This window comes from Rutilus rutilus, assembly GCF_951802725.1.
Source record: "Rutilus rutilus genome assembly, chromosome: 12".
Taxonomy (NCBI): domain Eukaryota; kingdom Metazoa; phylum Chordata; class Actinopteri; order Cypriniformes; family Leuciscidae; genus Rutilus; species Rutilus rutilus.
The window spans coordinates 17,495,405-17,522,691 of record NC_140217.1 but is presented as its reverse complement, the minus strand read 5'-3'; the positions used below and the strand labels follow the sequence as shown (position 1 = coordinate 17,522,691).

Here is a 27,287-nt window from a genome sequence, read left to right as displayed (position 1 = left end):
ACTCCTCCCACACCGTTTGTCCGATTTTCACCAAAATCGAATTGTATCATCTCCAGACTGTGCCGACTAAAAGTTATGGATTTCGTGTCAATTGACGAAACCGTTTTCGTATAGCGCAGCAGCAAATTTGAGGCATGATGCTAAAAGCATTATTCAGGCTTTATGTCTGCAATGCCTTGACATATTGACACCAAACTTTGCATGTGTCATTGTCACTTCACTCTGACCACATCACATCAGTTTTGAAACTGCACCACCTATTGGTTGAAAGTGATAATCCATTACAAATTATTTTTAATTATTGTTTCTATGATTTTTCAGCCATTTTGCCTAAAATCCTCTTTAAATGTCTTTAATTGCTCATTGTTGCAGTTGGTCTGACACTTTCAAACATGTCGAAATGTCTTGTCGTCTTATTCTGCTTGGCCCCGGTAATTGCTGCTTGCAGCTATATTTATTATTATTATTCTTCTTCCGCCATGGGAGTCTATGGCAGCCCATAGAACCGATTGCGGGAAAGTTATGAAATTTGGCACAATGATAGAGGACAGTCCAAAAAGTCACCATACCAAATTTGGTGTCTTAAAACCAATCCCTCTAGCGCCACCACCTGTCCAAAATTTCACTTTTATTTTGCTAATAACTTTTGAACCGTTTGGCCAATCAACAAAATTCTTTTTTCATCTGATTCCCGAGCTCATGCCGATTCGATTGCACCCTATGACGTCATTTTCCGGCTTATAAATATGGCCGCCATTTTTAATGGGCTGAAAAAGCTACTTTTTCGAACTCGTCCTAGACGGTTTGTCCGATTTGCACGAAAATTGAACCAGATCATCTTCAGGCAGTGCTGACAAAAAGTTATGGAATTCAAATTGATTCGTCAAACCGTTTTCGAATAACGCTCGAACACATTTTACGTAGCGCTTGCGAAAACAGTCGTAGGGCTGTCTCTCCGCAACGCTTTATCGGATTCAGACCAAAATTGGTACATGTCATCACAAGCATGACCTGAGGCTACATGCTGCGTTTCGGCGCAGCGCCACCTACTGGTCCGGAGATATGAAAAATGGCTATTTTTGCTTATAACTTCTGAACATTTTGTCCAAAAATCATAAAATTGGTCTCGTTAGATTCAGGGCAACATGCCGAGTCGACTGATATCAAATTTTACCATATCGGCCGTTTTGACTTTCGGCCATTTTGAATTTTGTGCTAAAATGCTGTATTTTAAGAACGCATGAACGGATTGTTACGAAACTCGGTATGGGTCATCAGCACGATGTTCTGAAGGAGCGTGAGAAGTTTTGAAACAGCGCCACCTAGTGGTGAATTTTATTTTTCAAATGCTTATAACTTTGGGTGTGGTCGACTTATTTTCACCAAACTCATCTCATTAGACTCCTGAATCCTTGCCGAGTCCAACGATACCAAATATGCTAGGTTTCGCCTTACGGTTTGTGTAGCGTTGTGATTTAGCGCTTAAAAAACATTAGGCGATATCTTCGAAACCGTTTGTCCGATCGAGACGAAACCACCGTCAGAAGTTTGGAATCATAGCTTGTTAACTATACGTCAATGCCCAAATGCGAAAATATTGATGTCTAGAGGTAGTAAATTCCAATTAAAGTCATGTGTCAGTCATTTTTTACGTGTTTTTTCATATAAATGTCTATAACTCCGAAGATAATTGAGATATTTTCACCAAAATCGACACACATATGTATGGGCTCACTCTGAGGACACATACAAAAAATGGTGGGACTGAGCCTCTTGGTGGCGCTATAATAGAACAAAACATGAAATTCCCATTGACTTCTATACAATTTTGTGAAATAAAATGCTATACTAAACAAATGCATTGGTTTAATATTACGAAACTCAGATTGTGTCATCAGCACCATCCCCTGAAGGTACCCAAAATATTTCGAGACAGCGCCACCTAGTGGTCAAAAGTTGTAACAAAATTTCCAAAAAGGCTAATAACTTTTGAATAAATCTGGCTATTGAAATGCTTAATAGATTCCTTGGGTCAAGCCGAGAACATAGATACCAAGTTTTCCTTATTTGGCCAAACTTCCTGTCCGCCATCTTGATTTTCAGTCAAAACCTACTTTTTCAAACTCCTCCTAGACCGTTTGTCCGATTTTCACCAAAATCTAATCGTATCATCTCCAGACCGTGCCGACTAAAAGTTATGGATTTCTTGTCGATAGACGAAACCATTTTCGTATAGCGCAGCAGCAAAGTTGAGGCATGATGCCAATAGCACTATTCAGGCTTTATCTCTGCAATGCCTTGACATATTGACAACAAACTTTGTATGTGACATTGTCACTTCACTCTGACCACATCAGTTTTGTAACTGCGCCACCTACTTGTCGAAAGTGATAATCAAATAAATTATATTTTTAATTACTGTTTCTATGATTTTTCAGCCATTTCGTCTAAAATCCTCTTTAAATGTCTGTAATTGCTCATTGTTGCAGTTGATCTGACACCTTCAGCCATGTCTTGTCGTCTTATTCTGCTTGGCCCCGGTAATGGCTGCTTGCAGCTATATTTATTATTATTATTATTATTATTCTTCTTCCGCCATGGGAGTCTATGGCAGCCCATAGAACCGATTGCGGGAAAGTTATGAAATTTGGCACAATGATAGAGGACAGTCCAAAAAGTCACCATACCAAATTTGGTGTCTTAAAACCAATCCCTCTAGCGCCACCACCTGTCCAAAATTTCACTTTTATTTTGCTAATAACTTTTGAACCGTTTGGCCAATCAACAAAATTCTTTTTTCCCCTGATTCCCGAGCTCATGCCGATTCGATTGCACCCTATGACGTCATTTTCCGGCTTATAAATATGGCCGCCATTTTTAATGGGCTGAAAAAGCTACTTTTTCGAACTCGTCCTAGACGGTTTGTCCGATTTGCACGAAAATTGAACCAGATCATCTTCAGGCAGTGCTGACAAAAAGTTATGGAATTCAAATTGATTCGTCAAACCGTTTTTGAATAACGCTCGAACACATTTTACGTAGCGCTTGCGAAAACAGTCGTAGGGCTGTATCTCCGCAACGCTTTATCGGATTCAGACCAAAATTGGTACATGTCATCACAAGCATGACCTGAGGCTACATGCTGCGTTTCGGCGCAGCGCCACCTACTGGTCCGGAGATATGAAAAATGGCTATTTTTGCTTATAACTTCTGAACATTTTGTCCAAAAATCATAAAATTGGTCTCGTTAGATTCAGGGCAACATGCCGAGTCGACTGATATCAAATTTTACCATATCGGCCGTTTTGACTTTCGGCCATTTTGAATTTTGTGCTAAAATGCTGTATTTTAAGAACGCATGAACGGATTGTTACGAAACTCGGTATGGGTCATCAGCACGATGTTCTGAAGGAGCGTGAGAAGTTTTGAAACAGCGCCACCTAGTGGTGAATTTTATTTTTCAAATGCTTATAACTTTGGGTGTGGTCAACTTATTTTCACCAAACTCATCTCATTAGACTCCTGAATCCTTGCCGAGTCCAACGATACCAAATATGCTAGGTTTCGCCTTACGGTTTGTGTAGCGTTGTGATTTAGCCCTTAAAAAACATTAGGCGATATCTTCGAAACCGTTTGTCCGATCGAGACGAAACCACCGTCAGAAGTTTGGAATCATAGCTTGTTAACTAAACGTTAAGGCCCAAATGCGAAAATATTGATGTCTAGAGGTAGTAAATTCCAATTAAAGTCATGTGTCAGTCATTTTTTACGTGTTTTTTCATATAAATGTCTATAACTCCGAAGATAATTGAGATATTTTCACCAAAATCGACACACATATGTATGGGCTCACTCTGAGGACACATACAAAAAATGGTGGGACTGAGCCTCTTGGTGGCGCTATAATAGAACAAAACATGAAATTCCCATTGACTTCCATACAATTTTGTGAAATAAAATGCTATACTAAACAAATGCATTGGTTTAATATTACGAAACTCAGATTGTGTCATCAGCACCATCCCCTGAAGGTACCCAAAATATTTCGAGACAGCGCCACCTAGTGGTCAAAAGTTGTAACAAAATTTCCAAAAAGGCTAATAACTTTTGAATAAATCTGGCTATTGAAATGCTTAATAGATTCCTTGGGTCAAGCCGAGAACATAGATACCAAGTTTTCCTTATTTGGCCAAACTTCCTGTCCGCCATCTTGATTTTCAGTCAAAACCTACTTTTTCAAACTCCTCCTAGACCGTTTGTCCGATTTTCACCAAGATCTAATCGTATCATCTCCAGACCGTGCCGACTAAAAGTTATGGATTTCTTGTCGATAGACGAAACCATTTTCGTATAGCGCAGCAGCAAAGTTGAGGCATGATGCCAATAGCACTATTCAGGCTTTATCTCTGCAATGCCTTGACATATTGACAACAAACTTTGTATGTGACATTGTCACTTCACTCTGACCACATCAGTTTTGTAACTGCGCCACCTACTTGTCGAAAGTGATAATCAATTAAATTATATTTTTAATTACTGTTTCTATGATTTTTCAGCCATTTCGTCTAAAATCCTCTTTAAATGTCTGTAATTGCTCATTGTTGCAGTTGATCTGACACCTTCAGCCATGTCTTGTCGTCTTATTCTGCTTGGCCCCGGTAATGGCTGCTTGTTATTATTATTATTCTTCCGCTTCCGACTGGGAGTCTATGGCAGCCCATAGAACCGATTGCGGGAAAGTTGTTTTGGTTTGACATTCTGATAGAGGACAGTCCCAACATGAAGTACACCAATTTTGGTGTGTCTAAGTTATTCCCTCTAGCGCCACCACCTGTCCAAAGTTTCACTTTTATTTTGCTAATAACTTTTGAACCGTAAGGCCAATCAACAAAATTCCTGTTTCCTCTGATTCCTGAGCTGATGACAATTCGATTGCACCCTATGACGTAATTTTCCCTCATAAAACCATGGCCGCCATTTTGAATTTTCCTAAAAAGCTACTTTTTCGAACTCGTCCTAGACGGTTTGTCCGATTTGCACGAAAATTGAACCAGATCATCTTCAGGCAGTGCTGACCAAAAGTTATTAAAAGAAAGTTGATTCGTCAAACCGTTTTTGATAAACGCTCGAACAAATTTTATGAAGCGCTTGCAAAAACAGTCGTAAGGCTGTATCTCCGCAACGCTTTATCGTATTCAGATCAAACTTGGTACATGTCATCACAAGCATGACCTGAGGCTACATGCTGTGTTTCGGCGCAGCGCCACCTACTGGTCCGGAGATATGAAAAATGGCTATTTTTGCTAATAACTTTTGAACAGTTTATCCAAAAATCAAAAAATTTATCTCGTTAGATTCAGGGCAACATGTCGAGTCGACTGATATCCAATTTTACCATTTCGGCCATTTTGACTGTCGGCCATTTTGAATTATGTGCTAAAATGCTGTATTTTAAGAACGCATGAACGAATTGTTACGAAACTTGTTATGGGTCATCAGCACGATGTCCTGAAGAAGCGTGAGAAGTTTCGAAACAGCGCCACCTAGTGGTGACATTTTTTTTCCAAATGCTTATAACTTTGGTTGTGGTCGACTTATTTTCACGAAACTCATGTCATTAGACTCCTGAATCGTTGCCGAGTCCTACGATACCAAACATGCTAGGTTTCGCCTTATGGTTTGTGTAGCGTTGTGATTTAGCGCTTAAAAAACATTTGGCTATATCTTTGAAACCGCTAGTCCGATCGAGACGAAACCACCTTCAGAAGTTTGGAAACATAGGTCGATAGCTATGCGCCAATTCCCAAATGCAAAAATATTGATGTTTAGGGGTAGTAATTTCCAATCAAAGTCATGTGTCAGTCATTTTTTTCATGTTTTTTCATATAAATGTCTCTAACTCCGACGCGAATTGAGATATTTTCACCAAAATTGACACACATATCTATGGGCTCACTCTGAGGACATGTAAAAAAAATGGTGGGACTGAGCCTTTTGGTGGCGCTATAATAGAACAAAACATGAAATTCCCATAGACTTCAATACAGTTTTGTGAAATAAAATGCTATACTAAACAAATGCATTGGCTTAATATTATGAAACTCAGTATGTGCCATCAGCACCATACCCTGAAGGTACCCAAAATATTTCGCGACAGCGCCACCTTGTGGTCAAAAGTTATAACAAAATTTACAAAAAGGCTAATAACTTTTGATAACATCTGCCTTTTGAAATGCCATTGGTCTTCTTACATTCCTTGGGTCAAGCCGAGAACATAGATACCAAGTTTTTCTTATTTGGCCTATTTTCCTGTCCGCTATCTTGATTTTTATTCAAAAACTACTTTTTCGAACTCCTCCTAGACCGTTTGTCCGATTTTCACCAAAATCGAATCGTATCATCTCCAGACCGTACCGACTAAAAGTTATTGATTACGTGTCGATTGGCGAAACCGTTTTCGTATACCGCAGCAGCAAAGTTGAGGCATGATGCCAAAGGCACTATTCAGGCTTTATCTCTGCAATGCCTTGACATATTGACACCAAACTTTGTATGTGTCTTTGTCACTTCACTCTGACCGCATCACATCAGGTTTGTAACTGCGCCACCTATTGGTCGAAAGTGATAATCCATTAAATCATATTTTTATTTACTGTTTCTATGATTTTTCAGGCATTTGGCCTAAAATCCTCTTTAATGTCTTTAATTGCTCATTGTTGCAGTTGGTCTGACACTTTCAGCAATGTTGGCATGTATTGTCATCTGATTGTGCTTGGCCCCAGTAATGGCTGCTTGCAGCTATATTTAGGGGCCAAGCACCGAAGGTGCGGAGGCACCTATTGTATCTGTTCCCGTTCTTATTATTAGGGGCCAAGCACCGAAGGTGCGGAGGCACCTATTGTTTTCGTTCGCGTTCTTATTATTAGGGGCCAAGCACCGAAGGTGCGGAGGCACCTATTGTTTTCGTTCCCGTTCTTATTATTATTATTATTATTAGGGGCCAAGCACCGAAGGTGCGTAGGCACCTATTGTATCCGTTCCCGTTCCTATTATTAGGGGCCAAGCACCGAAGGTGCGGAGGCACCTATTGTTTTCGTTCGCGTTCTTATTATTATTAGGGGCCAAGCACCGAAGGTGCGGAGGCACCTATTGTATCTGTTCCCGTTCTTATTATTATTAGGGGCCAAGCACCGAAGGTGCGGAGGCACCTATTGTTTTCGTTCGCGTTCTTATTATTATTATTATTAGGGGCCAAGCACCGAAGGTGCGGAGGCACCTATTGTTTTCGTTCGCGTTCTTATTATTATTATTATTATTCTTCATTGTTCCGACTGGGAGTCTATGGCAGCCCATAGAACCGATTGCGGGAAAGTTGTAATGGTTTGACATTCTGATAGAGGACAGTCCCAACATTAAATACACCAATTTTGGTGTGTCTAAGTCATTCCCTCTAGCGCCACCAACTGTCCAAAGTTTCACTCATGTTTCTGCTAATAACTTTTGAACCACAAGGGCTAGAAACAAAATTCTTTTTTCCTCTGATTCGTGAGCTCATGGCGATTCGATTGCACCATATGACGTCATTTTCCGTCATTATAATTTTTCCGCCATTTTGAATTTTCCGAAAAAGCTACTTTTTCGAACTCCTCCTAGGCCGTTGCTCCAATTTCCACGAAAATTGAATCAGATCATCTTCAGACCATGCCGACAAAAAGTTATGCAATTCGTGTTGATTCGTCAAACCGTTCTCGAATACCGCGCAAACAAATTTTATGTAGCGCTTGCGAAAACAGACACAAGCCTGTATCTCCGCAACGCTTTATCGTATTCACACCAAACTAAGCACATATCATCACAAGCATGACCTGAGCCTACATGCTGCGTTTCGGCGCAGTGCCACCTACTGGTCCGGAGATATGAAAAATGGCTGTTTTTGCTTATAACTTCTGAATGGTTTGTCCAAAAATCATAAAAGTGGTCTTGTTAGATTCAGGGCATCATGCTGAGTCGACTGATATCCAATTTTCCCAGATCAGCCATTTTGGCTGTCGGCCATTTTGAATTATGTGCTAAAATGCTGTATTTTAGGAATGCATGAACCTATCGTTACGAAACTCGGTATGGGTCATCAGCACGATGTCCTGAAGGAGCCTGAGAAGTTTCGAAACAGTGCCATCTAGTGGTGAATTTTTTTCCCCAAATGCTTCCAAATGCTTATAACTTTGGTTGTGGTCAACTTATTTTCACAGGACTCATCTCTTTAGACTCCTGAATCGTTGCCGAGTCCAACGATACCAAACATGTTAGGTTTCGCCTTATGGTTTGTGTAGCGTTGTGATTTAGCGCTTAAAAAACATTTGGCTATATCTTTGAAACCGCTTGTCCGATCGAGACGAAACCACCTTCAGAAGTTTGGAAACATAGATCAATAGCAATATGCCAATGCCCAAATGCGAAAATATTGATGTTTAGGGGTAGTAAAATCCAATCAAAGTCATGTGTCAGTCAATTTTTACGTGTTTTTTCATATAAATGTCTATAACTCCGAAGCGAATTGAGATATTTTCACCAAAATCGACACAAATATGCATGGGCTCACTCTGAGGACACATAAAAAAAATGGTGGGACTGAGCCTCTTGGTGGCGCTATAACAGAACAAAACATGAAATTCCCATTGACTTCAATACAGTTTTGTGAAAAAAAATGCTATAGTAAACAAATGCATTGGTGTAATATTACGAAACTCAGAATGTGCAATCAGCTCCATCCCCTAAAGGTACCCAAAATATTTCGAGACAGCGCCACCTAGTGGTCAAAAGTTATAACAAAATTTCCAAAAAGGCTAATAACTTTTGAATAAATCTGGCTATTGAAATGCCACTGGTCTTAATAGATTCCCTGGGTCAAGCCGAGAACATAGATACCAAGTTTTCCTTATTTGGCCAAACTTCCTGTCCGCCATCTTGATTTTCAGTCAAAACCTACTTTTTCGAACTCCTCCTAGACTGTTTGTCCGATTTTCACCAAAATCGAATCGTATCATCTCCAGACTGTGCCGACTAAAAGTTATGGATTTCGTGTCGACAGACGAAACCGTTTTCGTATAGCGCAGCAGCAAAGTTGAGGCATGATGCCAAAAGCACTATTCAGGCTTTATCTCTGCAATCCCTTGAAATATTGACACCAAACTTTGTATGTGTCATTGTCACTTCACTCTGACCACATCACATCAGTTTTGTAATTGCTCCACCTATTGGTCGAAAGTGATAATCCATTAAATCATATTCTGAATTACTTTTTATATGATTTTTCAGCCATTTCGCCAAAAATCCTCTCTAAATGTCTTTAATTGCTCATTGTTGCAGTTGGTCTGACACCTTCAGCCATGTTGGCATATCCTGTCATCTGCTTGCGCTTGGCCCCGATAATTGCTGCTTGCAGCTATATTTATTATTATTATTATTATTATTCTTCCGACTGGGCGTCTATGGCAGCCCATAGAACCGAATGCGGGAAAGTTGTTTTGGTTTGACATTCTGATAGAGGACAGTCCCAACATTAAATACACCAATTTTTGTGTTTCTAAGTCATTCCCTCTAGCGCCACCACCTGTCCAAAGTTTCACTTTTATTTTGCTAATAACTTTTGAACCGTAAGGCCAATCAACAAAATTCTTTTTTCCTCTTATTTCTGAGCTCATGCCGATTCGATTGCACCCTATGACGTCATTTTCCGTCATGTAAATATGGCCGCCATTTTTAATTTTCTGAAAAAGCTACTTTTTCGAACTCGTCCTAGACGGTTTGTCCGATTTGCACGAAAATTGAACCAGATCATCTTCAGGCAGTGTTGACCAAAAGTTATGGAATTCAAATTGATTCGTCAAACCGTTTTCGATAAACGCACGAATACATTTTACGTAGCGCTAGCAAAAACAGTCGTAAGGCTGTATCTCCGCAAAGGTTTATCGTATTCAGACCAAACTTGGTACATGTACTCACAAGCATGACCTGAGGCTACATGCTGCGTTTCGGCGCAGCGCCACCTACTGGTCCGGAGATATGAAAAATGGCTATTTTTGCTTATAACTTCTGAACAGTTTGTCCAAAAATCATAAAATTGGTCTTGATAGATTCAGGGCGTCATGCCGAGTCGACTGATATCCAATTTTGCCATATCGGCCAATTTGACTGTCGGCCATTTTGAATTTTGTGCTAAAATGCTGTATTTTAACAACGCATGAACGGATTGTTACGAAACTTGGTATGGGTCATCAGCACGATGTCCTGAAGGAGTGTGAGAAGTTTCGAAACAGCGCCACCTAGTGGTGAATTTTTTTTTTCAAATGCTTATAACTTTTGGTGTGATCGACTCATTTTCACGAAACTCATCTTTTTAGACTCCTGAATCGTTGCCGAGTCCTACGATACCAAACATGCTAGGTTTCGCCTTATGGTTTGTGTAGCGTTGTGATTTAGCGCTTAAAAAACATTTGGCTATATCTTCGAAACCGTTTGTCCGATCGAGACGAAACCACCGTCAGAAGTTTGGAAACATAGGTCGATAGCTATACGCCAATGCCCAAATGCGAAAATATTGATGTTTAGGGGTAGTAATTTCCAATCAAAGTCATGTGTCAGTCATTTTTTACGTGTTTTTTCATATAAATGTCTATAACTCTGAAGCGAATTGAGATATTTTCACCAAAATCGACACACATATGTATGGGCTCACTCTGAGGACACATAAAAAAAATGGTGGGACTGAGCCTCTTGGTGGCGCTATAATAGAACAAAACATGAAATTCCCATTGACTTCAATACAGTTTTGTGAAATAAAATGCTATACTAAACAAATGCATTGGTGTAATATTACAAAACTCAGAATGTGCCATCAGCACCATCCCCTAAAGGTATTCAAAATATTTCGAAACAGCGCCACCTAGTGGTCAAAACTTATAATACATTTCCAAAAAGGCTAATAACTTTTGAATACATCTGGCTACTGAAATGCCACTGGTCTTAATAGATTCCTTGGGTCAAGCCGAGAACATAGATACCAAGTTTACCTTATTTGGCCAAACTTCCTGTCCGCCATCTTGATTTTCATTCAAAACCTACTTTTTCGAACTCCTCCTAGACCGTTTGTCCGATTTTCACCAAAATCGAATCGTATCATCTCCAGACCGTGCCGACTAAAAGTTATGGATTTCGTGTGGATAGACCAAACCGTTTTCGTATAGCGCAGCAGCAAAGTTGAGGCATGATGCTAATAGCACTATTCAGGCTTTATCTCTGCAATGCCTTGACATATTGACACCAAACTTTGTATGTGTCATTGTCACTTCACTCTGACCACATCACATCAGTTTTGTAACTGCGCCACCTATTGGTCGAAAGTGATAATGCATTAAATCATATTTTTATTGACTGTTTCTATGATTTTTCAGCCATTTCGTCTAAAATCCTCTTTAAATGTCTTTAATTGCTCATTGTTGCAGTTGGTCTGACACTTTCAGACATGTTGGCATGTCTTGTCGTCTGATTGTGCTTGGCCCCGATAATTGCTGCTTGCAGCTATATTTATTATTATTCTTCCGTTTCTTCCGACTGGGCGTCTATGGCAGCCCATAGAACCGATTGCGGGAAAGTTGTTTTGATTTGACATTCTGATAGAGGACAGTCCCAACATTAAATACACCAATTTTGGTGTTTCTAAGTCATTCCCTCTAGCGCCACCACCTGTCCAAAATTTCACTTTTATTTTGCTAATAACTTTTGAACAGTAAGGCCAATCAACAAAATTCTTTTTTCCTCTGATTCCTGAGCTCTTGTCGATTCGAGTGCACCCTATGATGTCATTTTCCGGCATATAAATATGGCCGCCATTTTGAATGACCTGAAAAAGCTACTTTTTCGAACTCGTCCTAGACGGTTTGTCCGATTTGCACGAAAATTGAACCAGGTCATCTTCAGGTAGTGCTGATAAAAAGTTATGGAATTCAAATTGATTCGTCAAACCGTTTTCGAATAACGCTCGAACAAATTTTACATAGCGCTTGCGAAAACAGTCGTAGGGCTGTATCTCCGCAACGCTTTATCGGATTCAGACCAAAATTGGTACATGTCATCACAAGCATCAACTGAGGCTACATGCTGTGTTTCGGCGCAGCGCCACCTACTGGTCCGGAGATATGAAAAATGGCTAATTTTGAATTAAAATTGGTCTTGTTAGATTCAGGGCAACATGCCGAGTCGACTGATATCCAATTTTACCATTTCGGCCATTTTGACTGTCGGCCATTTTGAATTATGTGCTAAAATGCTGTATTTTAAGAACGCATGAACGAATTGTTACGAAACTTGGTATGGGTCATCAGCACGATGTCCTGAAGAAGCATGAGAAGTTTCGAAACAGCGCCACCTAGTGGTGACATTTTTTTTCCAAATGCTTATAACTTTGGTTGTGATCGACTTATTTTCACGAAACTCATCTCATTAGACTCCTGAATCGTTGCCGAGTCCCAAGATACCAAACATGCTAGGTTTCGCCTTATGGTTTGTGTAGCGTTGTGATTTAGCGCTTAAAAAACATTTGGCTATATCTTTGAAACCGCTTGTCCGATCGAGACGAAACCACCTCCAGAAGTTTGGAAACATAGGTCGATAGCTATACGCCAATGCCCAAATGCGAAAATATTGATGTTTAGGGGTAGTAAATTCCAAACAAAGTCATGTGTCAGTCATTTTTTACGTGTTTTTTCATATAAATGTCTATAACTCCGAAGCGAATTGAGATATTTTCACCAAAATTGACACAAATATGCAAGGGCTCACTCTGAGGACACATTAAAAAAATGGTGTGACTAAGCCTCTTGGTGGCGCTATAACAGAACAAAACATGAAATTCCCATTGACTTCAATACAGTTTTGTGAAATAAAATGCTATACTAAACAAATGCATTGGTGTAATATTACGAAACTCAGAATGTGCCATCAGCTCCATCCCCTAAAGGTACCCAAAATATTTCGAGACAGTGCCACCTAGTGGTCAAAAGTTATAACACAATTTCCAAAAAGGCTAATAACTTTTGAATAAATCTGGCTATTGAAATACCACTGGTCTTAATAGATTCCCTGGGTCAAGCTGAGAACATAGATACCAAGTTTTCCTTATTTGGCCAAACTTCCTGTCCGCCATCTTGATTTTCATTCAAAACCTACTTTTTCGAACTCCTCCTAGACTGTTTGTCCGATTTTCACCAAAATCGAATCGTATCATCTCCAGACTGTGCCGACTAAAAGTTATGGATTTCGTGTCGATAGACGAAACCGTTTTCGTATAGCGCAGCAGCAAATTTGAGGCATGATGCCAAAAGCACTATTCAGGCTTTATCTCTGCAATCCCTTGAAATATTGACACCAAACTTTGTATGTGTCATTGTCACTTCACTCTGACCACATCACATCAGTTTTGTAACTGCTCCACCTATTGGTCGAAAGTGATAATCCATTAAATCATATTCTGAATTACTTTTTATATGATTTTTCAGCCATTTCGCCTAAAATCCTCTCTAAATGTCTTTAATTGCTCATTGTTGCAGTTGGTCTGACACCTTCAGCCATGTTGGCATATCCTGTCATCTGCTTGCGCTTGGCCCCGATAATTGCTGCTTGCAGCTATATTTATTATTATTATTATTATTATTATCAATTTTGAAAGCAGTTGTTCTGCTTAACATTTTTGTGAAAATGGTGATACTTTTTTCAGGATTCTTTGATGAATAGAAAGTTCAATGAACAGCAATTATTTGCATGTATTAAATGTACTACAGTATTCTCAGGATCCGTTGCTCCTCGAAATACCAGCACTTCTGAGGTACATTTTCCATTATTATTATTCCTCACAGCGCCGCGAGATGGTGTAAACAAGTACAATGATCTGAATAAACTTGATGTGTTTTCTCGAGCTGATATGGGGGCGTTCACAGTTTGCATGGATGCCTCAGTCATTTGCGTTTGAATAGCGCGCGCTCTCCGTGGGCGGGGTCACATTAAAAATAATTAGCTGAGATGAGAACGATTGACATCTCGCTCTTTTCATACAGATTACATAAACTGAGAATATTTGTTTTTTTATAAAAATTACTTCATTTAAAAGAAGAGAATTCAAGCTTCATGTCTGTGTGTCTGTATGTCTGTTTGACTGAGTATTCGCTGAGTTATTGTTAATTTTCGGACGCGTTTCAGAATTGACTTCAATGACAGAGAGAAAGCAGAACTCACATCATGTTTATTTTTCTTTATTTGGCAAAAAGCACAACACTTTGTTTTTATTGTGAGTATACACAAAAATAATACACACTTAACAGGATCGATTGATGTATGAAACTGGTTTGTAAGATCAAAGTCAACAGAGTATTTGGACTCTCGTTTGAACTGATAAGGAAAAACGCGAGCTGGTATCGCCGGCGATACCTGCCGACCCCAGGGGGTTAAAGCATTTATTAAATATAAATCTTTTGTAACATTATAAATGTCTTCACTGTCACTTTTGATCAATTTAGTGCATCCTTGATGAATAATTTCTCTTTTTTTTTTATCTTACCACAAGTGTTTAAATTGTATCATTGTTTCCACAAATCTGAAGCAGCAAAAACTGTTTTCAACATTGATAATAATAATAAATGTTTCTTTAGCAGCAAATCAGCATATTGGAACGATTTCTGAAGGATCATGTCACAGTGAGGACTGAGAGTAATGGCTGCTGAAAATTCAGCTTTGTCATCACCAAAATAAAAATAAAAAGTTACAATTATTAAAATATAAAACAATTATTTTAAATTGTAAAATGTCTTGTAATATTACTGTTTTTGCCTTTACATTTTTTATTAAATAAATGCAGCCTTGGTGAGCATAAGAGACTTTTTTTCAAAACCATTAAATTTTTTTTAATGTTTACAAACTTTTGACAGGTATTGTATACTATTTATGTATATATAATATCCGTATATAAACATGCATACATACATACATACATATACTAGGTTTGCCACCTTCAATGTGGCAAAATAAGGGACATATTTAAATGATTTCATGACATCTCAACAATTTTACAATTTATGTTATATTTTTATGATATTTTATTTATTTCTAAAGAAATCATTTTATATGTACAACCCCAAATCAGAAAAAGTTGGGACACTGTACAAATTGTGAATAAAAACAGAATGCAATGATGTGGAAGTTTCAAATTTCAATATTTTATTTTAAATGTATCATTTTAAGGGAAAAATAAGTTGATTTTAAATTTCATGGCATCAACACATCTCAAAAAAGTTGGGACAAGGCCATGTTTACCACTGTGTGTTATCCTCTCTTCTTTTTATAACAGTCTGCAAACGTCTGGGGACTGAGGAGACCAGTTGCTCAAGTTTAGGAATAGGAATGTTGTCCCATTCTTGTCTAATACAGGCTTCTAGTTGCTCAACTGTCTTAGGTCTTCTTTGTTGCATCTTCCTCTTTATGATGCACCAAATGTTTTCTATGAGTGAAAGATCTAGACTGCAGGCTGGCCATTTCAGTACCCGGATCCTCCTCCTACGCAGCCATGATATTGAAATTGATGCAGTATATGGTCTGGCATTGTCATGTTGGAAAATGCAAGGTCTTCCCTGAAAGAGACGACGTCTGGATGGGAGCATATGTTGTTCTAGAACTTGGATATACCTTTCAGCATTGATGGTGCCTTTCCAGATGTGTAAGCTGCCCATGCCACACGCACTCATGCAACCCCATACCATCAGAGATGCAGGCTTCTGAACTGAGCGCTGATAACAACTTGGGTTGTCCTTGTCCTCTTTAGTCTGGATGACATGGCGTCCCAGTTTTCCAAAAATAACTTCAAATTTTGATTCGTCTGACCACAGAACAGTTTTCCACTTTGCCACAGTCCATTTTTAATGAGCCTTGGCCCAGAGAAAATGCCTGCGCTTCTAGATCCTGTTTAGATATGGCTTCTTTTTTGACCTATAGAGTTTTAGCTGGCAACGGAGAATGGCACGGTGGATTGTGTTCACTGACAATGTTTTCTGGGAAGTATTCCTGAGCCCATGTTGTGATTTCCAATACAGTAGCTTTCCTGTATGTGATGCAGTGCCGTCTAAGGGCCCGAAGATCACGGGCATCCAGTATGGTTTTCTGGCCTTGACCCTTACGCACAGAGATTGTTCCAGATTCTCTGAATCTTTGGATGATATTATGCACTGTAGATGATGATAACTTCAAACTCTTTGCAATTTTTCTCTGAGAAACTCCTTTCTGATATTGCTCCACTATTTTTCGCCGCAGCATTGGGGGAATTGGTGATCCTCTGCCCATCTTGACTTCTGAGAGACACTGCCACTCTGAGAGGCTCTTTTTATACCCAATCATGTTGCCAATTGACCTAATAAGTTGCAAATTGGTCCTCCAGCTGTTCCTTATATGTACATTTGACTTTTCCGGCCTCTTATTGCTACCTGTCCCAACTTTTTTGGAACGTGGAGCTCTCATGAAATCCAAAATGAGCTAATATTTGGCATGACATTTCAAAATGTCTCACTTTCAACATTTGATATGTTATCTATATTCTATTGTGAATAAAATATAAGTTTATGAGATTTGTAAATTATTCCATTCCTTTTTCACTCACAATTTGTACAGTGTCCCAACTTTTTCTGATTTGGGGTTGTATGTGTGCCTTAAGCAGTCATTCTGTCTGAAACCAGTTATCACTTTTTAGCCAATTCTTAACCTGTTACTGCCACGGTCACCGTATACAAGAGTATGACGCGGGAGTAGAAAAAAACTGGTTTAATCAATAAATCCACAATGGAAAAACACAGGAAATCATAGGAGATAACCAGAAATCACACACAAATTAGTGTCTCTAAAACTTGTTGTAACATTGATTTCTTTATTAGTATTATCCACACTGCAAAATCCTGGGGCCAGTTGCACCAACATGGCTTTACTTAGCCTGGTCCTAACTGCTAAGTAGGTCTTAGTTAAGACCAGTCTTTAGAATTGACCTAACGTCGGTTGCACCAACCAAACTTAAGCCTAGGCTTAACTACGCCTGGTCTTAGCGTTGCGCGTTCATGTGCTGTTGACTACCAGCGTGCGTTGCTAGGTTACGCTGTAAACTATCTTCCGCTGTTTTGTTAACTTGTAACCGTATCAATGGAGGAGCAAAGAAAAAGGAAAGGAAATTTCACCGACATTGAGATACGCAAGTTAATAGAGCTGTACAGTCAGCACAGACACACACTGACTGCCAAGCAATCAAATACAATAACAAACAAGAAAAAACAAACAACATGGAGACAGATAACAGAGGCGATTAACGATTGCTGCCGGCTGCCTTCGGACAGAGAGCGATGTAATGAAAAAGTGGAAAGACCTCCTGAGCAAAGCAAAAAAAGATTTGTCTTAAAAAAAACACCACCCGACCAGCGGGGGTCCTCCCCCAAAAACTTCCGTGTACAGTACCATAATTGTAGATATCTTTGGAGAGGATTCCCCGGCTTTTATCGGTTTGGTCGGTGCGGAAAGTGGTGGTACCGACATGGAAGAAACTGCTGTCTCTCCAGAGATGGATGTCGATCACTCAAGCGAGAGTGTGAATTGTGAAGGTGTGTAGCCTATATATTAGAGTAGCCTAGAATAACAGTTTTAGTTGTCAGATAACAATAGGCCTATGACAGATTCTCTCTATTTTTAGACTCGATGGAGGACCCAGTCACTTCACAAAGTTATCATGAACACAGCAGCGGTGCACCGCCGGTGAAACGGATGAGGAGCCTGGATTATCTGCAGCAGACACTTCTTGAGAAGGAAATGGTTAGAGTGGAGGTTGAAACAAAAAAATTACAGACTGAGCAGGAAAAGCTGGAACTTGAAAAACAAAAAATATTGTTAGAAATACAGTTGCTCCAACAACAGATAAACAGGTCATCTTCGCCTATTTCTGAAGAGGATGGGCGGTCTTTTATAATTCTGTAAATAAGCCTAATGGCAAATTGTGTACAATGAATCAATGACAATTATATGTGAATAAAAAAAAGTTTATTATAGACCTACTGGACTTTCTTTGTGGCTTATTTTGTTTGGTTTACAACCTGCAGATAATTGCATTATAATTATATTATTACAATAATGATAATTATATAATAAATAATTTATTCTAAAGCAATAGTTAACATTTATAAAGCATTAATAATGCATGTACGGACTAGTCGTCCACCGAGATCTTCATGCCCTGCATGGTCCACAGGGTCGACACCTTCCTCCGGCACCGGCTGATGGTGTTGCCTAGGGAGAGGGATCATCTTGGTGACACAGATGTTGTGGAGGACAGTGCACGCTGCTATTACGGTGCAGACTCACTCAGGGTGCATTCGCATCTCTCCATGAAGACAATGAAACCTAGAAAAAATAGTCAATGATTACTGTGCTGAGGGGGTGCTAGATCATTACATTTAAATATTTAATATTCAATTGCAGATATTCAATTGCAATATTCAGAGCTTGAAATTCATTTCACACAAAATGTCTAGTTAGTTGGCGAACTCATTAGTGCATTACTCCTCATTTGTATTTCTTTCGAAAAGGTGAATTATTGCATGGATAGTTCACAACACAAACATCTGTGTCCTCGTCTGATTCAGAGATTTTGTCCAGGAGAAATTGTCATCGTTGAAATTCTTTGCCGCAGACGGTCTCTATCTCTGTGTTCGTAGTTGCATAGTGAGTTCACCGGCACCACCAGTCCGCCCTAACTCGAGTCAGTCCGGGCTCCTCGTCCGCGGCAGGCAGGTCGTCTGCCTCGGCGGCTCTTCGCTATAATGCGGCTTGTAGAGGTAGCCACAAACACCTGATTCAAGCATCAGACTTCCGAAATCCTCTTCTTCTATATCATATTGAGCACTCTCCTCCGCTATTGTCATAACTTTACATCTGTCTCCACAGCGCCTGTTAGCTTAGCTTCAAATAAGATGGAGGATATTGCTTTCAGTTTCAGAGAGTAAAGTCCCACCCACTGATCTGTAATAGGTCTGTAGCGTGAGCGGGTCCCGCCCCCTGGGAAAGATGAGGAACGAGTGTCTGTTGTCTCAACAGAAATCCCCCCCTCTTACACTTCCTCCTACAATGAGGCAAAATTACGATTTTTGCGTCATTGTAGGAGGAAGTCTTAGAGGTAAATAACGGATTTCTCCCGTCTCAGGGGAAAATGAGAGTGTTGCACGACCATTCAATAGTATGACTGGGTTTCTAACAATGCAAAGCTTAATGCAAATGGGTGGAGTGTCCCTTTAAGTTAAGATGCGCTCCAGAGTTCACGTGCAATGCAAGTGATTTTATGATTTTGTGATCTATGATTTTATTGTCTGCTATATTTGCTTCTTATTTATTCAAAAATAATTATTAAAAATTAATTAAAATTAAGATACAATTTATCCAAAACGAAATTCACTTTAAAGAAAGGTTTTCTACAAAACAAAACTTAATGAAGTGGTCAAAATCATGTCTGACCCACTCCATGTCTCTCGATATATTGCGCATCCTATCTTACTCGTGCTGTTCACTTTTCATAATCAACATAGATGGAAAAAAATAACATTATAATATTTTAACAAATATGAAGCACCTGCTAGCCCCTCCCCGCCCATGTATATAGTTTTCAGTGATCTAGTGACCGCACTACATCAGCACCATGGATAGGGGCACAGACATTGCGGAAAGGATTTTACCTGCGCTTGAGGACTCCGATGCACCGCTCAACGAGTGACCTAGTGGTGGTGTGGATGGTGTTATACCGACGTTCTTGCTTAGTCCTCGGAGCAATTATAGGCGTCATCAGCCAGTGTTTCAGTGGGTATCCACTGTCGCCTAGAAGCAGCCCGTTTACTCTTCCAGCCTCGAAATCCTGGTATAACGCACTCTCCCGGAGGATGCGTGCGTCATGGGTAGATCCAGGCCATCTCGCCACCAAATTAAAGATTTTATAATTGGTGTCACAAGCAATCTGAACATTGATTGAATGGTATCCCTTGCGGTTGACATACAGATACTCATGCTCAGATGGTGCCTGGATCCGGACGTGAGTCCCATCGATGCAGCCCACAATACCAGGAATGCCAGAGGCCCGGCGGAATCGGTGTTTCATCACCGCAGACTCGGCCTCAGTGGGGAGGTGAGCAGATCGCGGAAGGTGACGGCTCAGTGCCAGTGACACTCTGCGGATGGCCCGACATGCGGTGGATTTGTGGACATTAATCATGTCTCCAACAGTGTTTTGAAACGCACCATTTGCATAAAAACGTAGCGCTATTAACAGCTGTAATGCTGGTGGCAATGCTGCGTTGTGGTTCGACACATACTGTAAGTCGGGTGACAGCTCTTCAACAAGTTCATATATATCTCTCCGACAGAATCGAAACCTCTCTATCAGCTCCTCATCATTGTAAATGTCCAATGGATTGCTTCTGTCCCTAATAACTCTCTCCCGTCTAAAAGCCCGCTCATTGTAAAGTCTGTGTATAAGGCGCGCCATATCTTTACTGCTGAGTTATCAAGTGGTTACTATAGAAACATTATCTGTCAGATAACGGCTATTATATGCCTAGATTTTGAATTTACGCCTGCTACTGACTAGGTGTAAGATTTACGCCCGGTCTTAGCGAGAAGAGGACTTAAGCCTGGATGGTGCAACTGTCGTAACTTTTAGGTCAGACTTAGAATGCTGAGTTAAGACCTACTTACCTTAAGACCAGGCGTAAGCCCTGTTGGTGCAACCGGCTCCAGGTGTTTATTCAACTATGTGTGGACATACGGACAATTAAATACGGTGGCAACCCTAACATATACATGTATGTACAGTTGTTATCAAGATTATTCCGTCCCCATTGTAAATCAGGTTTATTGCAAAATGTACAGACTTTCAGCTGTTTGCAATGAACAAATTAAACAAAAGTAATTGAAATAGCTCAACACAACAAATGTTTCAAGTGGTGTCCCCAAATTCAATTGAAAATGCAACTTAGTCAAAATAAATGATCCACAAAGTTAAGAGAATAGAAGGTAGAAGAGGGGGGCATATACACACACACACACACACACACACACACACACACACACATATATATATATATATATATATATATAGTCGTGGTCAAAATTGATGGCACCCCTGATAAATATGATAAAAAATGGCTGTAAAAAATAAATCTGCATTGTTTATCCTTTTGATCTTTCATTAAAAAAAATCACAAAAATGTCACCTTTCATTGAAGTAAAAGAATTGAAAGTGGGGTGGAAATCACATTATAAAATAAATGTTTTTCTCCAAAACACGCTGGCCATAATTGTTGGCACCCTGTTATTAAATACTTTTTGCAACCTCCTTTTGCCAAGATAACAGATCTGAGTTTTCTTCTATAATGCCTGATGAGTTTGGAGAACATCTGACAAGAGATCAGAGATCATTCCTCCATACAGAATCTCTCCAGATCCTTCAGATTCCCAGATCCATGTGGGTGCTTCTTCTCTTCAGTTCACTCCACTCATCAGGTCAGGGAACTGTGACGGTCATGGCAGAAGCTTCATTTTGTGCTCAGTTACCCATTTTTGTGTTGATTTTGATGTTTGTTTTGGACCGTTGTCCTGATGGAAGATCCAACCACGGCCCATTATAAGATTTCTAGCAGAGGCCGTCAGGTTTGGATTTTTTTATCTGTAGGTATTTGCTAGAGTCCATAATACCATGTATCTGAACAAGATGTCCAGGACCTCCAGCAAATAAATAGGCCCACAACATATAAGATCCAGCAGTATATTTAACCGTAGGCATGGGGTACTCTTCATCCCTGTTTGCACCAAACACATCTTGTGGGTTTGCTGCCAAAAAAGCCCTGTTTTTGTTTCATCTGACCATAGAATCCAGTCCCTTTTGAAGATCCAGTCGTGTCTGACCACTGAATATGCTGGAGTTTGTTCTTGGAGGAGCGAGGAGGATTTTTCTTAAAACCCTCCCAAACAACATATGGGGATGTAGGGGTTGTTTGATAATTTTTTTTTAGGCTTTCTGACCCCCAAGACTCAACTAATCTCTGCAATTCTCCATCTGTGATCCTTGGAGAGTCTTTGGCCACTCAAACCATCCTCCTCACTATCCATTAAGACAATATAGACACACGTCCTCTTCCTGGCAGATTCGTAACATCTTTAGTTGATTATAACTTCTTAATTATTGCCCTGATGGTCAAAATGGGGATTTTCAATTCTTTAGATATTTTCTTACAGCCACTTTCTATTTTGTGAAGCTCAACAATCTTTTGCTGCACATCAGAACTATATTCTTTGGTTTTACTCATTGTGATGGATGATTAAGGGAATTTGGCCTTTGTGTTTCCTCATATTTAAACTCCTGTGAAACAAGAAGTCATAGCTGGACAATTTCATGTTCCTAGTCACCCTGGTGTGCTAAAAAAGGTAAATATTAATGGGAATATACTTCAGAGATATTTTTCTCATAAAAAATTCTAGGGGTGCCAACAATTATGGCCAGCGTGTTTTGGAGAAAAACTTTTATTTCATAATGTGATTTACCCCCCAATTTCAAATCTTTTACTTCAATGAAAGGTTAGATTTTTTTACAGCCATTTTTTGTCATATTTATCAGGGGTGCCATCAATTTTGACCACGACTGTGACCACATTATATATATAGTGAGGAAAATAAGTATTTGAACACCCTGCTATTTTGCAAGTTCTCCCACTTAGAAATCATGGAGGGGTCTGAAATTGTCATCGTAGGTGCATGTCCACTGTGAGAGACATAATCTAAAAAAAAAAATCCAGAAATCACAATGTATGATTTTTTAACTATTTATTTGTATGATACAGCTGCAAATAAGTATTTGAACACCTGAGAAAATCAATGTTAATATTTGGTACAGTAGCCTTTGTTTGCAATTACAGAGGTCAAACGTTTCCTGTAGTTTTTCACCAGGTTTGCACACACTGCAGGAGGGATTTTGGCCCACTCCTCCACACAGATCTTCTCTAGATCAGTCAGGTTTCTGGGCTGTCGCTGAGAAACACGGAGTTTGAGCTCCCTCCAAAGATTCTCTATTGGGTTTAGGTCTGGAGACTGGCTAGGCCACGCCAGAACCTTGATATGCTTCTTACAGAGCCACTCCTTGGTTATCCTGGCTGTGTGCTTCGGGTCATTGTCATGTTGGAAGACCCAGCCTCGACCCATCTTCAATGCTCTAACTGAGGGAAGGAGATTGTTCCCCAAAATCTCGCAATACATGGCCCCGGTCATCCTCTCCTTAATACAGTGCAGTCGCCCTGTCCCATGTGCAGAAAAACACCCCCAAAGCATGATGCTACCACCCCCATGCTTCACAGTAGGGATGGTGTTCTTGGGATGGTACTCATCATTCTTCTTCTTCCAAACACGTTTAGTGGAATTATGACCAAAAAGTTCTATTTTGGTCTCATCTGACCACATGACTTTCTCCCATGAGTCCTCTGGATCATCCAAATGGTCATTGGCAAACTTAAGACGGGCCTTGACATGTGCTGGTTTAAGCAGGGGAACCTTCCGTGCCATGCATGATTTCAAACCATGACGTCTTAGTGTATTACCAACAGTAACCTTGGAAACGGTGGTCCCAGCTCTTTTCAGGTCATTGACCAGCTCCTCCCATGTAGTTCTGGGCTGATTTCTCACCTTTCTTAGGATCATTGAGACCCCACGAGGTGAGATCTTGCATGGAGCCCCAGTCCGAGGGAGATTGACAGTCATGTTTAGCTTCTTCCATTTTCTAATGATTGCTCCAACAGTGGACTTTTTTTCACCAAGCTGCTTGGCAATTTCCCCGTAGCCCTTTCCAGCCTTGTGGAGGTGTACAATTTTGTCTCTAGTGTCTTTGGACAGCTCTTTGGTCTTGGCCATGTTAGTAGTTGGATTCTTACTGATTGTATGGGGTGGACAGGTGTCTTTATGCAGCTAACGACCTCAAACAGGTGCATCTAATTTAGGATAATAAATGGAGTGGAGGTGGACATTTTAAAGGCAGACTAACAGGTCTTTGAGGGTCAGAATTCTAGCTGATAGACAGGTGTTCAAATACTTATTTGCAGCTGTATCATACAAATAAATAGTTAAAAAATCATATATTGTGATTTCTGGATTTTTTTATTTGTATTATGTCTCTCACAGTGGACATGCACCTACGATGACAATTTCAGACCCCTCCATGATTTCCAAGTGGGAGAACTTGCAAAATAGCAGGGTGTTCAAATACTTATTTTCCTCACTCTATATATATATATATACTGTATATATATATATATATATATATATATATATATATATATATATATATATATATATATATAAATTAAATTAAATTAAATTAAAAACTGGTCAGTATTATTAGCCCCCTTAAGAAATGATCTGTTTGATTGGCTATGGAACAAACCACTGTTATCCAATGATTTGCTTAATTAACCTAATTAATCCTGTAAGCTTTTAAATTGCAATTTTAAGTTTAGAATAAGTATCGTGCTAAACGACTAGTAAAATAATTTGTACTGCCATCATGGCAAAGACAAAAGAAATTAGTTTAGACTTGAGAAAAAGAATTGTTAATGCTCACCAAGGAGGAGGATATACACATTTATCAAAGCGTTTTCAAGTGTCAAGAACTGCCGTGAGAAGTATTATCAAGAAGTTTGAAGAGATCCACATAGTGGAGAACCAGACTGCCCAAGGCAGGAAGCGAAAGATTTCTAAAACTTTGGAAAGAAACCTAGTGAGAGAGGTTTCTAAAGACCCAAAAACAATTGCCAAGACACTAGTGAATGATTTAGCCAAGTCTGAGATTGATGTCTCAACGAAGACGGTCAACTAGAGCCCTGCACAGGAATGGACTGCGAGGTTAACGTTTTGTCTTCCGGCATGATAACGACCCAAAGCATACCTCACTTCTGGTGAAGAACTACCTCCAAACGAGGGCCTGCACAAAGCCCAGACTTGAATCCAATAGAAAATCTGTGGGGCACACTGAAGACCAGAGTCCATGCCACTAAAGGCTGTTATCAAGCAAAAGGGACACACTATTGACCATTAACATCAGAGGGCTAATTTTGACCAGTAGACTTTTTTTATTCTTGGTTATAATTTTTTGTATTATAAACACATTTAAACATTATAAACACTCCAAGTTTCCTAAATAGAAATGTTGTATTGGGAAAAGAAATCATAGGGGGCTAATAACTGTTATTAATAATTGTACAAGTGTGTGTGTGTGTGTGAGTGAGAGAGATCCTATATATAAAATATCATATATATAACAGATTTTTTGTTATAAGGCATGTATGGGAATGGTAGTATTTGTTATACTGCTTGCAAATTATGCTGACTTTAATCATTTTTAATTCTTCAATCAGTAAATGTATTCCTCCTAAATAATTTGTTCTAAACGTATGCATTTCCAACAGGCGCTGCAGAAAATGAAAAGAGAGTTAAGGAATAAGATGGAGAAAGAGATTGGCGAGCTGCAGAAAATCATTATTCAGAATGACGAAAATAATTATTTCAGAGACTTGGAAGTGGAACGCTTACGGAAACTTGTACAGATGGCATCTTTCCAGTACACTACCAGATGACTGCAGTGATCGCTAGCCAATTAAGCTGCGATGGATACTGATTCCCAATGCATCTCTCTTACATACTAATCTTTAGAAAGGTACCTTAAAGTAGATGAAATTTAATGTGTAAATCGTTTGAGATGTACTTGCATTGTTCTTGTACTGTAATATTGTTGCTTTGTTTTTTGTATTTTTTTTAAGAACACCTAATGTTGCACCTGAAGTACTGGCATCAAGTCAGACAGAAGTCAGTATCAGGTTTGACCAGTCTATAGTGGAAGGTTTTTTGGACTTTAAACTTGTCTATAGGACAACATTTGCAGTCTTGTTTTTCTTGCTAAACTTTTTAGTTACACTTCCACTGCTGATATAGTCTTCCACTTTATTGACCTTAATCTTGAGAAACCTTTCACCTTAAATGTGCTTCCCGAGTTAGTGTGTGAATTAGTGTCTCGTAATAACACCAATCATGATTGTTTTGGTATTTGCATCAAACTAAATATTGAATTGTTCTTTCTTGAATATCTTTTTACTGTAAATTGATCAAAATAAAAATAAATAAAAAAGGAAATCCCACACACTATCAATACTTGCAAAAAGTTTCACAAAATATTTATTAGCAACGTTTCAGTCTCATGACCTTCATCAGGCATATGCCATAATGCTGAATTATGATATAGAATTATGCAGTTGAACAATGTTTGATTATCCAAATCCATCTAGCATTGTTTTTGCAAGTATTGATAGTGTGCGGGATTTCCTTTTGTTTTTTAGATTTTTTACTTTTTTTGTTCTTCTCTCTATCAGTTACCTGCAGGTGTGCAATGGTAATTGTTAATTTCCTGTAAATTCATGCCATGACTATTAATTAAATCTCATGTTTAAGAATTTAGATTCAAATGATCAATCTCTGATGTAAAGGGAAATATTATCCCAAAAAGGAAATATTTAGAATAAATTATGATCAATAAAATGTATTTGGATCAAGTAACTGATTTGGGGATTCTTGAAAAAATCTGTCTCAGACATCTAGTGTTGGGCAGTAATGCGTTACTAGTAATCCATTACAGTAATATTACTTTTTTCAGTAACTAGTAGTTTAACTAATTATTAAGATTTCAGTAATAATATGTAAGGGAAATGGGTCAATTTAGCTCAAATGGAATTATTAATAATTTATAGGGAATTTTGAAAGAAGCACTTATGTTACGGCTGAACAAATGAATCGTCCAGCGCTCAATTGAACGGGCTGTAACTATCAACTCTTTAGTAGATGATAATATCCAAATTATAATGAAACCACTATTTTTAGCACAGTAACAAGATCGGCAGTTTAAGACATTAAATTCACAAGCACATAACACAAGGCACTTCTCTTTAAATACAAACAAGATTTTGATTATTCTAGCACACACAACTAATATCTAACACAAATACTGTTGTGCCAAATTCTAAGTCCTCAAATCGGGTCTCAAAGAAATCTCTCAAGAGTCGAAGTTCCAGGTATTACTTTCTTTTGTTGTTTATGTCTTTGATGGGGATTCTCTTCTGTGGCATTTCTGTGGGATTCTCTACTTTACT

At 39.1% G+C, this 27,287-nt stretch overlaps 1 protein-coding gene across 8 annotated transcripts in view; it reads left to right on the top strand.

Moving 5' to 3' along the window:
- LOC311300859 (centrosomal protein of 95 kDa-like) overlaps positions 1–26,251 on the top strand; it is a 350,199-nt gene extending 323,948 nt beyond the window's left edge. For 4 of the 8 annotated variants that reach the window (XM_084425487.1, XM_084425489.1, XM_084425488.1 and 1 more), the window contains 2 exons: positions 20,111–20,236; positions 25,557–26,245. In XM_084425487.1, coding sequence (XP_084281613.1) covers positions 20,111–20,236; positions 25,557–25,724 — 294 coding nt within the window. In that variant the 3' untranslated portion in view covers positions 25,725–26,245. Of the gene's footprint in view, positions 1–17,764; positions 17,948–20,110; positions 20,237–25,556 lie in introns of those variants that run through there. The other 4 variants (XM_084425491.1, XM_084425492.1, XM_084425490.1 and 1 more) reach the window with 2 other exon arrangements.
- Positions 26,252–27,287: the final 1,036 nt, after the last annotated feature.